Source organism: Camelus dromedarius, chromosome 18 (genome assembly GCF_036321535.1).
Source record: "Camelus dromedarius isolate mCamDro1 chromosome 18, mCamDro1.pat, whole genome shotgun sequence".
Lineage (NCBI taxonomy): Eukaryota > Metazoa > Chordata > Mammalia > Artiodactyla > Camelidae > Camelus > Camelus dromedarius.
In genome coordinates, this window is record NC_087453.1 from 7410382 (window position 1) to 7428474 (window position 18093).

Sequence of the window (18093 nt, forward strand, 5' to 3'; positions counted from 1 at the left end):
AGCTATTCAGTCTTATGTGGTTTCTGTGGGATTGAAAACTCTCAAAAGTTTAATGACTTTCTTTTTAACAAGTGAATTGCTAAACAATGCAAGATTTTGTGTCTTCCTCTGAGGGACATAAGCTGGACTGTAGGTCTGGCAAGCGTGAGTTCGAATGAGCTGAAAGCTTCTAGCCCTGCAGCCTTGAGCAGCATTTCCTCTGAGCCGGTTTCCCTTCTCACAAGGCAGAAATTCTCAAAAATGTGGTCCCCAGACCAAAAGCATCGGCTGGGAACTTGTTAGAAATGAAAAACTGTCAGCTCCACTCCAGACCTACTGAATCAGGAGCTGCAGAGGTGGACCCCGAGCTGCCATACCTTAACAAGCCCTCCAGGTGATTCTGATGCTCGTGTGTTTGAGAAGCACTGGCTTGGGGTTGTGGTGTACTCCTCCCGTTTTAATGTGCATGGGAATCACCTGGGGATCTCGTTAAAGTGCAGATTGGTTCTGGAGGTCTGGGACCTGAGGTTCTGCATTTCTAACTAACTCTCAGGTTATGCTGATGTCAGCGCTCTGGGGACCACCCTTTGCATAGCCAAGGCTTAGAGGGTGGTATGAGGATATCACTTGGGAGTGCTTTAGAAATGCAGGTTCCTGGGGTCTGCCCTTAACCACCCTCATCCCCAGTTGAGGCTTCTGAAACTACATTTAACCAACAATTCAAGTGATTCTGATATAGCTGTCAGGGCTGTCCTATGCATCACTGGATGTTTAGCAACATCCCCGGCCTCTACCCTCTAGATGCCCCCATCATAAACATGTGTGCACATGATCATGATAATTAGGTGTCCTCAGGCATTGCAAGATGACCCCCAGTTGAGAGCCACAGGACTAGGTCACTTGTTCAGACCCTGTTAAGGGGCTTCAGGCATCACAGCTACTTGGATGAGAAAGCTGTGGTCCTTGAACTGAAGCCCTGTGATGGCATTTACTTGACAGAGGCCAGGCACTGTACCGAGAATTTACACTGTACATCTCTTAACTCTGAGGCAGTTAGTGATCCCTTTTTACAGACAAGTAAACTGAGGCTCAGAAAGGTTAAGTTGCCAGTAATTAACAGCTAGCATATAGCTAAGCAAACCCTGTGCCTAAGAGCCCTCACCAGTGTGTTGTACACCTTCTCATGGTAAGAAGGTTTATCTGGACAAACCTCTCAAGGAAAAGAGAATCCACCTCTATATCTGGAGCCGAGAGTCCCTGACCTTGGCCTACAATTCATAAACTGGTCAATATAGTTTTCTTTTAAGGCGTAAGGCATTGACAGCACCTCTCTTTACCCTGGCCTTAAATCTGTTTGGAGAGAAATCATTTTACAATCTTTTAGGAGTATTTTGTCTTTGTTATAGAAACTTTTAAAACTACATATTAGATTGAACCATGTGAGTTACCTGACCATTCTGGCCCCAAAAAAGGCAGTTTCACATGATTCATCCTTACTAACGGTAGAGAATGAGACAATGGATTTCACGTGCCAGGTGCTCAGCTTCAGCTAAGTACAGGTGGCCAGTCTTCTGTACAGCCATTCCGCTGGATTATTTTGAAGCCCATCAGACACATAGAACTTATAAATGCCCAGCCCTAAATGACGAGAATGCTGTTAAAAACTTTAATTTCATCTTCACGTCTTAAAAGCCCTTATCAAACTTTCAGTGAGTGTTCGTGTGTCCCACAGTCTTAAATGGCTTTTCCAATAGGTTTAAATCAGGATCCAAAAAACGTCTTCATGTTGCAGACATGTCCTTTAGTCTGATTTTTCCCTCCATCTGTCAAGCTGAAACAATGGCATTTTGTTCTGCAGAGCAGTGGTTCTTGACATGTGGCCTCTGACCTGTCACTGAGTTGAGACAAAATGAGTTCAGAAATGGAGAATAAGCACTTAAAAATAGCTCGGCATCCAGCTCTCTGTCGTCTCTAAATAACGTTTGGGCTTTTATTGTCTTATTTCACTTTTCTCGTAATTAGTGTTTACTTTATACAAATATTGGCCAGTGATGGATCGGAAATTATTGAAGGAACTAAGCCTTCCCTACGTTTTTTGAGAAGCGCTGTTGCCGAGTTTTGCTGCCTGGATCTTTGCCGTTTGTGTACCTGTCATGTTAGCATGTTCCTTTGTCCCCTGCACTTCCCTGGAAATTGGTATTTAGAAGAAGAAGACTTCAAGACCAGAGTGCACATGGCTTTTAATTTTAAATGGTTTTGGAGGGGGTGGGTAGGTAGGTGAAATGAGCCCAAACCTGCTGTATTATAAGACGTACCATGGTGCTTGTATTTGAGAAATGAAGTAACACTTTGTGTCTCAAATTTCAGCTGCAGAACTAGATAACGAGGTTCCAAAGCCACCTTGTCCCTCCACTGACAGCAGTGACACCCAGAAAGCCCCTGTAACTGCTCTTCCTTCAGAGTCAAAGGAACAAACGGCCACCCTTGGGGAGAGGACGTTCAACTGTTGCTATCCAGGTAAAGAAGAACCTCGAACGTGCTGAGCCCCATCTGGGCACCCGGCACGGCCGCGCGAGCTCAGTTCGCTGCATCCATTTGCTCACTGACTCCTGGCGTTGTCCCAGCCACAGTCACTGCACAGGAGCCCTCTCCGGGGTGCTGCGTTTCCTGGGCATCAGAGCTCAGTGTGTGACTCCAGAATTTCAGATTCACGGTAGCTTCCTTTTTGAGGTTATGTAAAGAGAACCTGTTTCTCTCTTCTAGGTTGCCATTTCAAAACTGTTCACGGCATGAAAGATTTAGACCGCCATCTACGAATCCACACGGGTAGGTACCCATTCATTTGTTCAAAACTGTAATGTTTAAAAAACCCAACACCCTCAGGAAATAGGTATGAGTGAAGTGCTGGACAGAGAGCGGTGAGCAGGACAGAAACGGTCTCTCTGCCTCGTGAAACTTAGTCTGGTCGGGTGGGCTGTGACCTAAAAAGTCACAGAGGCGAAAATGGTAACTGAGAGGCCAGGGGGAAAGTGCTGGGACTGTGGGAAGGGTATTTGGTCCAGGCGGGTCATGAGAGGCTGTTCGGAAGATGCTCTTAAAGTGTGGAAGATGGCTGAGTCACCTGACAAGGGGCAGGAAGGGTTCAAGGCAGAGGGAACAGCAGGGCAAAGGCTTGAAGGAGCAGAACGGGTGTGAGATGAAGTTGGGGAGGTTGGCAGAGGTGGGGGGGCTGCCACACACAGGCCTGGTGTAGTAATCTTAATACCATAAGACCAATAAGGCTGCTCCTTAAAGGTGCCTTTCTTCAGAGCAACCGGCTACTGAGAAGACAAAGAAATAAGATGTGCTGGAGCAAAGGGATTTATGATCTAGAACCAGGGTCTGCACACTGCGGCCCAGGGGCCAAATCCAGCCTATTACAAATATATGACAGTAATCCCATTATATATTAACAATTATTATGAAAAGTAAGTGTTTTCTGGCCCTACAGTGGCATTATGGAGTAATTGCTGGAGGCTGCATGGTGCACAGAGCCTAAGATTTACTGTCCGGCTTTTTTATAAAAACTTTGCCAACCTTTTGTCATTAGTGTGGACCTAGATGGGTTAGGGTACTGATCTCTTTGCTCTTACAGAAACCCAACTAAGTGACTTAAACACAATCCAGTGTCCTAAGTCCGATTTAAGAAGCGAAGAGTCCACAGCTGGTAGGGGAGCTGTCCCCTTCACATACGGCCTCATCCCCTGGTCCAGGGCAGCTGCGCTGCACTCCAGGTCTCCGCGGGTGGAAAACCAGCAGGAGGAGGGGCTCACGGCGTCCCTCCCTCGGGCCGTGCCCCAGAAGCAGCATCCCCTGTGACTGGGGGATTTGTGCAGAGCTTAGTTGTGGCCACATCAAGCATCGGGAGGGCTGGAAGGTGGTTTTTAAGAAGGGCAGCCTCATGCCCAGCTAAAACCCTGGGGCCTCATTAAGAGGACTGCTTCTGCACAGTTAGTTGTCTCTGCTGGAAATGGGCATTGTGCTCTGGAAATAGAGAACGAAGGGTCAGCTTTGGCTGGGACTATGAAATGCTTCTTAGCAAAGGGAATGTTGAAAGACAAGACTGCCAGGATGACGTTGGAAAGAGCGTGCAGACTGCGGGAACCATTTGAACAAAGATGAGACCCCCACCAACGTGGCACTTTTAGGCAACTTCGAAGTGGGTGACTGCCCTAGTGATAACTGAATGGTCTTTCTCAGTTGGGGGCGGTGCTACTGCCATCTAGTGGGTGGGGCCCAAAGGTGCTGCCAACATCCCTCAATGCTCAGGACAGGTCCCACAAAGAACTGTCGGCCCCTGATGTCAGCAGTGCCGGGTGGACCTCGCGAGGCAGGGGCTGGATTAATAATGTTTTATTGAGGATAATACAGAGCATGATGGGGACACAGAAAGCATAAAGCAAGGCTCTGTCCTTGGTGGGGTTCACTGAGTCAGGAACGTGATGTAGGCAGACCCGTTGCCCCTCTGGCCAAGGAACACTTAGGCTACTTCTCTGGTTCCAGGTTCCAAGGCAACTGCTCTCGCTAGTTCTTTGAATCTCTTGAATGGTAGAAAGTAGGAGTGGGACCTGGGAGCCTCACAGCATCTCCCCCTCTGGGCATGACCCAGAAGTAGGATCCCTTGTGACAAGAGGGAATAATGAGTAAAAGCGACTAATGGTTGCATAAAACCAAAGGACTTCTGTCCCGTGACGTCCAAGTTAAGTACGTGGCCAGCCTCATGGTTTCAGGGACTCAGGTTCGCACTTTGTTGGTTTGACATCCCAAGGGTGTAGCTCTCATTGGCATGGTCTGAGATGGCTTCCTCTTTAACGGCACAGCCTAGATGTTATCTCACTTGAGTTAGGCGATGCCCATTGGGCCAGAACTTAGTCATATGGCCAGTGTTCAATGTGGAAAAGAAGGCCAGGAGCTTGAAGTCTTGAATCTGTGGCAAGTGCCCAACTATGAAGAGAAGAGAGAGATGAGAAACATAATTAGAAAAAGAACTGATAGATAGGCCTGGTGGTATCTCGGGGCCCGCTGTAAGTGAGAGACAGGGATGGCGGTATGTGTAAGTGATCACTGAAGGCTTAAGCTTCACCTCTGCCAAAAGAGTACAGTAGTTCTCAAACCACTGTTTTGAGATCCTTTACACTTCAAAACTGAAGATCCCCAGAGTTTTTTTATCTACAGTTAATTGCACTCGAAGTTAAAAACCAAACCTTTAAAATTTAATTGATTTAAAAACATTTATTGATTTTAAAATAGCACTAAGCCCATTCTGTATAAACACATCTAAGGAAAGTAACTATTTTCCAAAACAAAATGTGACCAGTAACACTGTGTGCACATTTGCAAACTTACCTCTTTTAATAGTTGGCTGGATTCTCATGCCTCTGTCCCCGTATTCAGTCCACTGCCCTGTGTTGCTTTGGTTGAAGTATTGGAGGAAAATCTGGCCTCTCACATAATGTAATGGAGGAGTATTTTGATAGCCTTTTCAGATAATTGTATTTCTTTAATACTATACCAAAACACAGCAAATGATAGTTTCTTAAAGACTAGTTGCTGTATAGAATTTGCAGTCAAGTCATATCCGTGAGTGTTTCAAACTGTTAAATTAAAATCCCTTGGTCTGTTTCCTACTCTGATTGGCTCTTACCCAGCCTTGGTTGGAGGAGGAGTGGGTGAAGTCTGCATGGCGCCGGGACAAGTAACAGTCCAGCAGTCCCTCACCTTACATCCAAATATATTAAGTTAAATGTTAAAGTCCATTCCTTATTAGGAAATATCGGATGACAAACGTACAGTATAAGTAGACAGGTGAAAACAATTAACAAAGACCGGAAAGAAGACATTAAATATGACTAAAGTGTTAGCTTAGAAAACACCGCTGAAGTTGAGACAAGTGTCCCACAAGAAAAATTTGCAGCAGGGGGCAGTTAATCTTCAGAACACACAAGGATGCCTACAAATCAAATGACCCCCAGTGGAAAAGGGTTTGAACAAGCACTCAGTCAGTTAAGAAATAAAAGTGCCGATATTCCAATGAAAAGCCCACAAGCCAATAAAGCGCACAGAAACACAAATACTGTATCTTCCTCATCTGGTTAGCTAAAAAGTACTAAATTAAGATAGTGAATCGAAGAGCGTCGTCTATCACTGGGCACTTACTTTAATCACCGGCACACCCTCTTCCCCACCTGCCAAGCTGGAGAACGTGGTTATCTCGAGGGAGAAGACTGGGGTTAAGGATGTGTGAGTGAGGGGCACACAGGAGCTGGACAGAGTGCTGACAGGAGCACAGTGTTTTCAAGTGAATTTCGTGTGTTCTCCCCGGCCCCTTCTGTCTTACTCCGAGAGTTCAAGTCTGTTCTTCTGGATCACGCAGATGGACTATTGTATCCCTGTTTGTTCTGGATCTGGAGTGCCCTGGTCTTGGTGCTTCTGGTCGGAGTTGACGAACAGCAGTGAAAGTAACCATCTGTATATCTTATTCCTTACTCTAATGGAATACTTAGATTTTTTTTTTTTTACCACCATTTATGGTTCAAGTCCTTATGATTCATAGGGATCATTTATCATGTGAAAGACTTTTTTTTTCTTCAAGGCTTCTGAGGTTGATTTTGAGGTGTGTTTTGTTTGAGGTTTTTAATCAAGAATGATGGTTGAATTTCAAATGTTTTGCGATTAAGATGGTTCTTTGGCATTTAGTCTCATATAAAGAAAATTGACTTACAATGTGTGTGTTTTTATCCCACTTTTTTTTTCCACTAGGGTTAACCTAACATGAAGTGAGTTGAGGCTTTTTTTTTCCTTCCCCTATGCTATTAAACAACTAATTGAAGGTGGAAACACTTTTCCTGGGAAATTTGGTAGAACATGCCCACAATCCTCTGCTTACAACTTTTTTCAGAGGATGGAGGAGGTGTAGGTTAGGCTGCGATTAGTGTCAGTCTGAGTGGTCACTGAAGGCTGCTTGTCCCTGTCCGGCAGAGTCTGGCTCAGCTCTGCTCCCCGTGGTCTTCTCCCCAGGACCCAGCGGGTGGCGCCATCTTTGTCTGGAACACATCAGATAAAGGCGTTCTTGACATTTTTTCTGCTGTGGAGTCCTGGTGATTTTGTGAAGCTGATGGCCCTTTCCCAGAACAATGTTTTTAAATATAATAAACTCACATTAAACCATACTTACGTACAATTGCTATCAAAGTGTTCAATGTGTGGCGTTTTAATACACTAAACCTTGCTTACCTGAAATCTGGTGAAGACCAGACATGTCAGCACCACTGGGAGCTTGTTGGAAATAGAGAATCTCAGTCCCCTACCCAGACCCACTGAATCAAAAACTGCATTTTACTATTTTGGGGAGTTCGGCTTGAGAAATGGGGAGATGTTGGTCGAAGGGAACAAACTTCCGGTTATGAGAGTTCTAGGGAAGTAATGTACAGCATGGTGACTGTCGTTAACAGTGCTGTATTGTGTACTTGAGAGTTGCTTAGAGTAGATCTTAAGTGTTCTTACTGCACTATGGAAATTATCTGAGGTGATGGAGGTGTTAACGGACCTGACTTTGGTAATCGTTTCTGAAGATGAACATGTATTAAACCATCACATCGTATACTTTAAACTTACACAATATCATATGTCAATTATATCTCAAAGCTGGGGGAAAAGAATCTGCATTTTAATGAGCCATCTCGCCCCCAGATGCATTTAATGTTAGGATCTAGTGGCTGGTCTACTAACTACCTTAATTGTGAAGAGTGATGAGCTTGAATGATACTTTGAGAACTACAGCAAGTAAAATGCGGTCTGAACACGGTTCCTGTCGATTGGTGAGGGTCTTGGGTTCCGTTAGTGTGGTTTGTCGACTGCATTTACAGATGCAGGGAATACTCAATTTCAGTTAGAGGTATTGGAGGTAAAAATGTAATCCATTCCCATACAAGATCTTGGATCCCCTAAATTTTATCCACGAGGCTCAAGTTAAGAACTCTTGATCTTCACAGGGAATATAGCCAATATTTTATAAGTGGAATATATAACCTTTAAAAATTGTGAATCACTATGTTGTACACCTGAAACTTACATAATACTGTAAATCAACAATACCTCAATTAAAAAAACTATTTAAAAAAAAAAAACCTCATCTGCAATGTTACAGGTCCTCTTGAGCAAGAGAAGCAAGTGTAGCCAACCGGAAACTGGCTCTCAAAAGCATTTGCCTAACAGGGACTTGTCAGTCGTGCTCATATCCCACTGGGCAGAGCCAGTCACACGTCCAGGCCTGCAGCTGGGACCATGCAGTGTGATGCTCCTGGGAAGAACAGCAGATATTTGAACAATAAACAGTTCACCTCAGGACACACCATGACTGATAGCAGTTTTTCGAAGTTATCGTTCTGTTTTCTCTTTCTTGATTCAGACTTTGTAATTCGATGTCTTCTTAGACCATCACCATTTTATTGAGTCTTCTAAATTGTGGTAAAGGTCTACTTAGACAAAGTCAATCACGGCTGCTCTCTGTTGTCCCGTCTCTTTTCCAGTTGTCTCTTAAAATGGTTCTTAGCCAGGTGCAAGTTTGCCTCCTTTTCCCCCAGGACCTTGGGTAATATCGGAAGTTATTTTTGACTCTTAGAACTGGGGAAGGCGGTGCTGCTGGCATCTTGCAGGAAGGAGTCAGGGATGCTGCTAAACATCCTACAGTACCTGGCCCCAGTGGTCCTAGTGCCGAGACTGAAAACCCTGACCTGTTAGTATCTTCTCTTTGAGCAAACCTCCCTCTTAACGATGATCTTTTTTAATTGATCAAGTGTTGTGTATTTTCATTTCTTCTGGTTTCACGAGTTGCATATGGTTTACTTGCTTTCAGCCATTTGTGTAAAATGGACTGAAGATCACAAACATTCTTCTCAAAAGTAATTAGGCTATAGGCTTTGATACCTGGAGCTCTCACTGCATCTCCTGGGAGTTTGTAATCTGATTTTTTTGAACAAAATTGTTTTAAAATATGTCTGACAATTTTCAGGCTCACTCTTTTGGAAAAACTTTTAGTGAAACCAGGTTCGATTCATAAGTCAGATTCACATCTACTTGGTGAGCTGCCTCTTCAATATGAAATTTTTAGTGGCTTTCACCATGATTTGTTTTGCCTAATATTGCTATTTCTGATTTCTTTTAGCATTTTCCTCAAATATTTTCCTGTTTTCTACTCTGTCATTTTTATTTAGGTATCTTAAGAGCAATAAGCTGACTTTTTTTTTAAATATAATTGACACGTCTAATAGGGAGATTTAATCCATTTATGTTTGTTGTACTTAATGACATTAGTTTGATTTTTACCTTATTTTGTGTTCTGTTGTATTCTCTTTTTTGATGATTGATTCTCCCTTGTGGTTTGGAGGCAAAACTTTCCATTTTATTACTTATACCCCACATCTTGTCCACTTCCCATTTTTTTCTGTTGTTCTGATGTACACAGTTCAAATGTGATACATTTTGTCCTTTGCCAGATAGCTTTATTTTCTCTTGCCACTGAGTGCTCATTCAAGTATAGGATTCTCTTTAAATAATTTCTGCAGAACTTTGCAGATATTGTCTCCTTGCTATTATCCACTTTTGTCTAAGGAGTTGTGCTGATCAGGGCTTTTTTTTTTTTTTTTCCTGAAAGCTTTAAGATCTCAGCACTCTTAGGCTTCTGAAATTATACCACCCTGCCTCTAGATAAGCCATCTTAAGACCCACGTCTGTCTTTAGTATTCAGAAATAATTATTTTCTCCAACTTCAGGTTCTTGAGTTGGGCATGTCTTTCTAGTTCTGACTTTCCCCAAGCATTTGGTTATTGGGTAGATTAATTTTATCTGGATGTGATCAGTCTGGAGTGGTTATTGGGGAAGGATGGAACAGAGTTTGGTGGAAATATTCTGGTGATCATTCTCAATGCGGTTCATCAACTAGTGAGTCAGAAGACCCCTATGCCTGCCATCTCTGATCTTGAATACTTCTGTAACCATTCTCGTTTTCCCAAATGAGGTTAGGCCTGTGAGTTTCTCCTTCAGTCTAGTTTTTGTCTCTGTTTCTTAAGATTCTTCAAAAGTTCTGAGCCATCAATGAATAGCACACCTTTTTGTTTCCCAGTGTACTAATCTAGACCTCATAGTGTCCTGCTGTCTCTGGGCATTTGGACAGAAAGAAGGAGACCCACCCATGTGTTCAGACTACCACCTTGGTCAAATCTCTTTGTCATCATCTTGATAGAGAAAACCCTTAACACCTTGAATCTTATGTGTTTGAAGGGGACAAACCACACAAGTGTGAGTTCTGTGATAAGTGCTTCAGTCGGAAGGACAACCTGACCATGCACATGCGGTGCCACACCAGTGTGAAGCCCCACAAGTGTCACCTGTGTGACTATGCTGCCGTGGACAGCAGCAGCCTCAAGAAGCACCTGCGGATACACTCGGATGAGCGGCCGTACAAATGCCAGCTCTGCCCCTATGCCAGCCGCAACTCCAGCCAGCTCACCGTCCACCTCCGATCCCACACAGGTAAGTCCCACACCTCGAGACCTCTGTGCCTGACTCGTTCCCTGATGTCTCAACCTTCATTTAGTTAAAACACAACTTAAATGACTTCATGGTGTCAGTAAAGAAATTTGGAACTTCTCTGGTGATTGTGAAGATTGTGGTTTCTTTCCCTGGGACAACAGCTTTTAGTAAAACACAAAGTCTGACAGCTGGGTTTGCTAACATGACTGCGCAGAATACAGCTGGGGATGATTACCCAATTCAGCAGTCAAGAAGCAAAGGATGAATCTCAATAAAAGCCTGATGTATAAACTAGGTGTTTCTGTCATTTAACTTAAACTCTAATTGCATGGCTTAATTCAGAAACATGTAGCAAAATCAGCTGAACATAAATGCAGAGCACAAACTTCTAGTTCTAGAGATTAGACTTTGCAAAAAAGCTTTTCCTTTTCTTCTTTGTGAGACCCTGTTGCAATAGTAAGATAGAACAAGCCAACCCATCATGGCACAGAAAAATGGGTACTACAGGGTTCATAAGGAGGTTCATAAAATGAGAATTTTCAATGAATTCATGAAAAATGGCAAACAGACAGGAATACACTGACACCTAAAAGTGAATAAAGAAAACTATGTCCCAGGAGACAAATGGGAGGCAGCGGTAGAGTTGGGAGTCAGTCTTCCCAGCCAATGTCTGGCCGCCTTGAGAGTTCTGGACTTGGAGCTGGCATGGAGGCTGCAAAGGTCAGAGTTCAGAGGAGAAGCTGAAACCTAGTGGCAAAATGACCCAAACTGTCTATCAACAGGTTGCACTTATGTCTAATCCTTAAACCGATCTACTCCTCCTAAAGGCAACGTGCCAGCTGTGGATGATGTGTTACTTGCAGCAAATAAGTGGTGTAAAAAGTGCCAGATCTAACAAGTAACAAATGCTGGAGATAACAGAGTACCTGAGTGCTTACAAGAATTTATCCGTTCTAATTGGTATCTCCCCACCGGCAGAAATGTTGTATCCAAGAAGAGTTCTGTGAAAAAAAGGTAGTGAGAGCAAAGAGGTAGGGTTACTGGCTTTAAAGATAAAGAAACTTCCAAGGGACAAGGGGGAAAAAAGTTGGAAAACTAACAATAAGATAGAAGTCTAGTTTCTGACTAGGTCTAGGAAGAAAAAATAGAAGTGAGGAAATGAGAAAAGTTTTGCAATTCTTAGAGACATGAGAGATGAGAGGGCTCACAACATGCTGCACAGGACAAAGGGAATGAACGGCTGGAGAGATCCATTACCTAGAAAAACTTCTCAGTAATATTGGCTTCTAGGAAATAGTGGAACCGTACCCTCAAAGTTGAGAAATGATCTGGAACATAGACCTCTATACCCAGCCAAACTATCTCAAGTACGAAAGTAGACTAGACAAAGGTGTGCAAGAACTCGGTGTTACTCCCAGCCACCTGGCTGATGGAAGTTACAGAAGATCAGCTCTAGCCAAATAAAAAACAAAATTTGGCATGAGATATTCAATGATGTGAATATCTGGATATAGCTGAATCTAATCAAAGTAAAGGGAAGTAACAGAATAATACATACATAGAATGTTAAGAGGAAATTCCATAAATCAAACTCAAAATCCATAAGAAATTTCAGGTAAAATGTTACATCATTAAATGACACGATGGCTTTTGACATTATGGTGAGATTCTCTTTGTCCTAAATGCACAAGAAGCAAGACAGAATGTGACCCCAAGTGAGCATGCGAGAAATGAGAATCAAGGGAAGGGGCGAGATAGGGATCTGGGATTAAGAGAAACAAACTACTGTGTATAAGAGAAGCAACAAGGATGTACTGCACAAGACTGGGAAATATAACCATTACTTCATAATTACTTTAAAGGGCTTATAATTTCTACAAATATTGAATCACTGTTGCATACCTGAAACTAAGATAATACTATAAGTCGACTATACTTCCATTTTTTAAAAAAATCAATCTGACCTTGATACTAGCAACAGTCAACTGGCCCCGATGTGACAGTGACCCTGTAAGGAAGAGGATGTGATCCCAGGGCAGCATTTGGCTCTGGTGGATATTCACATACCCAGCCATAATGTCAGTTACCTGGGGTTTGATCCTAAAGTTTAAAAACAACTGGTTAAACATGAGAATTCACAAGTCAGTGCAGTAAAGCTATCTCTGACAAGCAGGGGAGGTAGTGTGACCAAGACGAAGGAGTCCTCAAACCTCTCAAGCTGATGGGCTCAACGTGGAGCTTATTACCCCACTTAGAAAGTAATGCTAGAAGAATGAAGGTCACAACCAACAGAAAGGAGGAGAAGGCTGGGGGAAAGGATGGGCGTGTAGGGTAAGTAAGAATCTCACCTCTGCTCATGGACAGCTGACAACGATGTTTAAAGGAACAGCCTCCAAAGGAGCTAAACCCTTCACGGTGCCTCCAGGGAGTGCAGAGGCTGTGGCGTTTCATTATTTGTCTTTGCTGCCATATTCATGGGTTAATTTTATAAATAAAAGTCTGTCGTTGTAAAACTATGAAACTTAAATAGTACAAGCCAGTTCACCGAGGTATTAATACAGCTTAAACACTAAAGTGTGTCGATAAGTCTTAGCTTGGTTTGGAAGAGTTGTATGTAATGTAAGTCACACCTCTTCCTTCCACGTCCAGTTTTGGGATGCCGAGTGAAGTGAGTTTAGATTCGAAACCAAAGTGTCCTCATGAAGAGTGTGGACTTAGATACCATGATACCTGGGTTCAAATCTCTCCTCTTTGGCCATGGTCAAACAACTGGACCTCTCTGAGCCTCAGTTCCCCATCTATGAAATGGACGTAATAGTTCCCCTCATAGGATCATGACGATTAAGGGATCAATGTACACGGTAAGTGGTGGCCTTAGGAGGCGACGGGTGATGGGAGTTCAAAGACCCAACCATCTCCGCAGCCAGGCGTTCTGACGCATGATTTGGGGGAGTTCTGTTTGGCCTGCCCACTCTAATGGAAACACACCTTCCGTTGCTAGGGGACACCCCCTTCCAGTGCTGGCTCTGTAGCGCCAAGTTCAAAATCAGCTCGGACTTGAAAAGGCACATGATCGTGCACTCGGGGGAGAAGCCTTTCAAGTGCGAGTTCTGTGACGTCCGCTGCACCATGAAGGCGAACCTCAAGTCGCACATCCGCATCAAGCACACCTTCAAGTGCCTGCACTGCGCCTTCCAGGGCCGGGACCGGGCCGACCTCCTGGAGCACAGCCGGCTGCACCAGGCCGACCACCCCGAGAAGTGTCCCGAGTGCAGCTACTCCTGCTCCAGCGCGGCCGCCCTGCGTGTGCACAGCCGGGTCCACTGCAAGGACCGCCCCTTCAAGTGCGACTTCTGCAGCTTCGACACCAAGCGGCCCAGCAGCCTGGCCAAGCACATCGACAAGGTGCACAGGGACGAGGCCAAAACGGAGAACCGGGCCCCGCTGGGCAGGGAAGGGCCCCGGGAGAGCAGCGCGCAGCACGTGGCCAAGATCGTGACCCAGAGGGCCTTCCGCTGCGAGACCTGCGGCGCCTCCTTCGTCAGGGACGACTCTCTGCGGTGCCACAAGAAGCAGCACAGTGACCACAATGAGAGCAAGAACTCGGATTTGGTCACCTTCCCGCCCGAAAGCAGTGCCTCGGGGCAGCTGGGCACCCTGGTCTCCGTCGGGCAGCTCGAGACGTCCCTGGAGCCCAGCCAGTGCCTCTAGTTCTGCCCAAGAGGGTGGTCAGCTGTCCAGATGTCCAGGTGCCCCTGCCCAGCCCTCTGCGGTCAGGCCATCAAGCCAGACTTGTATCACTAGCTCCGGAGACGCCTGCTTCAACCTCACAGGCCCACAGAGGCGACGGCTGCAGTCCCCGTGGCATGAGGGCAGGTGCCACGGAGACCCCTCTCCACGTGGCTGTCTTCCCTCCGAGAATCGTCCAGGCAGGTTGACTCGGCTCCGAGGTGTGGGTCCATCGAGCACTGCTCTATCCAATAGGGATAGCGTCTTCACAATGGATTCCAGTTCTAAAACTGATCCATCTCCGATGGAATTATGAAACTCATTAGCCTGACCACATGGGAAAACTGAAACTACACTGATCTGTAGAAGGTTAAGGTGGTGGCAGGGTAGGTGGAGGGCCTGGGGTAGCCAGAAAATTTTGATTTCTTAACCTGGGTGATGGTTTATCAGAGTAATTCGCCTTATACATTTTTGTGTGGTTCCTTCCGTCTGTTGTCTTACAATAAAAATGCAAACTCATCTGTAGAATGAGGGACACTCCATTTTTATGTTCTCCCGTAGACAGGTTACAGTGTGGGGTTCTCCAGTGCCACCCCGCCCACCTCCCATCCCTTCCCCTGAGTAATTTCGTTGTAAATGCACGTGGGATTTCTCACTGTCTTAGCGCTGCGGTGAAGAGAAACGCAGTTTGGTCTGTAGGTGGCACCAAAGATCAAGCTGACCCCAGCTCAGCCTGTAATTGTGTGTTGTGAAATTCAGAATTTCTGTGCTTGTGTTTCTAAAAGAGATGAGGGGCCCACTGGGTCCTGGACTTAGTTCTGGGACGTGTGATGTGTGGGAAAGCCTGAGACAAGGGTCTTTCATCACCGTAAGCGCTTGGTGTTTGCTGAACCAACAAGCAGGTGAAAACCCAAATTTCTTGTAAATGGACATTTTATTTGACCAAAGCTTAAGAGGCTGTGGAATGACAGTTTATGCAAAGTTCCTTTCTTCAAATACAGCCTTTGTTTAATACAAATTCTCGTGTGCCCTTGTCAACCTAAACATCCCTGCTTTTAAAACATTGAATAGATTTCATTGTTTTTGGTAAACTGGGAAAAAGGATGTGAAAACAACTCTGTTACTGGTTTATATGGGGGCTGTTTCACTTAGGACATAGCTTACTTTAGAAATTGTGTTTGAACAAATTGGATTCCACGGAAGGGTGGCATCAGGAGAGTGATAACGCAGTTTTGAATCTTTGCTGTAAGAGGGAAAGATGGAGTTGAGGGTGGAGATCCATGATAGAAGGAATCATTTCTTTGCGTTGGAGTTATTTTTGGTTGTTCGGAAGGGTTTGGCTGGGGAATGCTGGTGCATCTTACAGTCTGTTGTCACCTTTGTGCCATTTGTCATGAGCTATCAATGTTTCTGTTCTAGGAACAGAAGGGCTGTTGACCTTTCTAGTGGAAACCCATAGATCGAAATCGTACAGACATTTCTTGTACTTCCTGGTGGTGTAGCTCTTTCGACAAAGAGGAAAAATAGCCTTTTTGGAAAGCGTTTTTCACAACTGTGTGGGCGTCTAGGGTCTTGGGTCCACCCTGGTATCAGCTAGTAAATGTGGATACCCCGTAGGGCAGAGGTCAGCAAAAAGTTCTGGACTAGATAGTAAATATTTGAGGCATCGTGGAGCCAGAAGGTCTCTTTTGTGACTGCACCAGAGCAGCCAGATGGTGAGAAAAAGAATCCACGTGTCTGTGTTCCAAGAAAACTTTGTAAAGTAATTCAGGAAGTGGGAGAGCGACCTGGCTAACCCTGCTAGGGTGAGACTTAAAATACACAGCTAATCTCCAAATAAAACTGGGAAACAGCCATAGGGGTGCAGAGGCCGCTGACGGGGTGCAGAGCTGGGGGGGCCAAGTTTCTATACCCACCTCCGTTTTGTAAGGTTGATATGGATCTGAAAGGAAAAAATGATTAATGGGTATGTTTATAGTTTGACTTCACCTGGAACCGGGGGTTGGCGAACTTTTTCAGTAAAGGGCCACTTAGTAAATATTTTGGGCTTTACTGGCCTTAGTGTCTCTCGAAACCATTCAGCTCTGTTCACCTCTGTAACACAATCACTCAATCCGCCGTCGTCCCTGAAGCAGCCGTGGTAACAGGTAAGTGAATGGGTACAGCGTTGTGGCAATAAAGCTTTATTTACAAAAAACAGGCCATGATTTGGAGGGCCTTCTCTTGCTGACTCCTGAGCTGGGTTGTTCGAGTGCAAGCAGCAGGGTAATGGATGATGGGTAAAAACATGGGAGAAATACTCAGAATGCCGACTTTCCCAGGGTCCCTTCAAGGAAGGTACAGCTTCATGCCAGAGACAGATGAGTTCCAGATTAGGCTCTGGGATGGGCTGAGTCCTTTTGATCCATACTCAGTGCAGCTATAAAATCTCCAGCGAAGAGTCCAGAAATCAAGGTGGCATCCTCTTGCTCTCCTCCGCCCAAGGTTTCTTTCTGCCTTCCAAAGCTGTACAACACAGATTTTGTGTTTGTCCACACATTCAATTTCTTAAAGAAAAAGGATGAGCCTCAATTCCTGTTGCCATGGTGATGTGAGTCCTTACTCTGAGCCACGCACTGGACTAAGAACTTGACCTGTGTTAACTCATCTCCTTCTCCCAGGTGCCAACCAGAGCTGGAACTGGGGCAAGACTGAGGAGGCCTAGTCACCAAAAACTTGGTCATCACATATTCTAAAGCATAAGGCACAATCTTTTCAATTGGCAAAGTATGGCCCACAGGTCAGCTGCTTTGCTTTTGTAAATAAAGTTTTATTAGAAGTTGGCCTGGGAATTAAGGCAGGGCTGTACAGGGGCAGACTTGGTCCTATCTTTAAGATTCTGATGTTTTTGTTCATAGTGGATTTTGTTGCCTTTCGTTTGGTTTTCAGAAAAGTTGCATTAAAATATTGACTTTGATCAGTGAGATTTTGGACGTCACTTTGTACTTGCACCAGAGAGGACGGCCTCAGCCACCTCACCCTAGTCCCTGCCTCTTGTTCAGATACAGAACCTGAAGCACAAAGGTGAAGCAACTTCTAGAACAGAGTTGGGTTTTGGCCCCAGGCAGTGTAGATCCAAAGCCCACGATTTTAACCAAAGTGCTAGACTGGGTCTCCCATAAAAAAACAAATCTTTCGTTAGAGTAATAAGCTGATCTCAGTGGGGTGAAGAGAGAACAATCCAGAAGGAGCCTTCTCCTGTTAAAAGGTGATGGGGTCGAGGAGGGAGGAGATGAGAGTAGCCCTGCCTCGGGCACTACTATCAGGCTGAAGATTTTACCTCAGATTCTTGGTTTGCTCGTCTGTAAAATGGGCCATTTCGGGCATTTGGCTTAAGGATAAAATCAGCTGGTTTAACACAAAACAAAAACTGGCTCCTCTGTGTCTTTTCTCGTTTATTTTGTTGGGGGTGGTGAGGGTAACTGAGAACTTGTACTGTGACTTTACGACATTGGGCTCTGTGGTTTCTGTCCTTCTCACCCCCACTCCACAGCTTCATGTGGTCCAAGGAGGTGGCAACTTAAGCTCCAGCCAGGATGGGAGGAGGCCATCCTCCCTGCCCTTAGCACGGCTGGAAAGTTGCACATAAACCTCTGCTCTCCTCCCCCGGCCACCTGGCCGCTCAGAGGCGTTGCTGTGCAAAGGGTGCTGGGAAATCGTGGCTCTGGAGTAGCCCGTGCGGAGTTAAAACCTGGAAGGATGCTGGGTTCTGAGTGTTCTCTGCCCCTGAGCAGTGGCGCAGACTCTTGAAGGCTCGTTTTCTGTGAAACGCCTGGC

The 18093-nt window shown here is 45.0% G+C and overlaps 1 protein-coding gene across 2 annotated transcripts in view; it reads left to right on the forward strand.

Moving 5' to 3' along the window:
• The window catches only part of ZFP64 (ZFP64 zinc finger protein), a 69244-nt gene extending 51558 nt beyond the window's left edge, over positions 1-17686 (forward strand). For both annotated transcript variants that reach the window (XM_010975292.3, XM_031433607.2), the window contains 4 exons: positions 2347-2496; positions 2743-2805; positions 10297-10548; positions 13550-17686. In XM_010975292.3, coding sequence (XP_010973594.1) covers positions 2347-2496; positions 2743-2805; positions 10297-10548; positions 13550-14259 — 1175 coding nt within the window. In that variant the 3' untranslated portion in view covers positions 14260-17686. The remainder of the gene's footprint in view (positions 1-2346; positions 2497-2742; positions 2806-10296; positions 10549-13549) is intronic.
• The last annotated feature ends 407 nt before the right edge of the window (positions 17687-18093 follow it).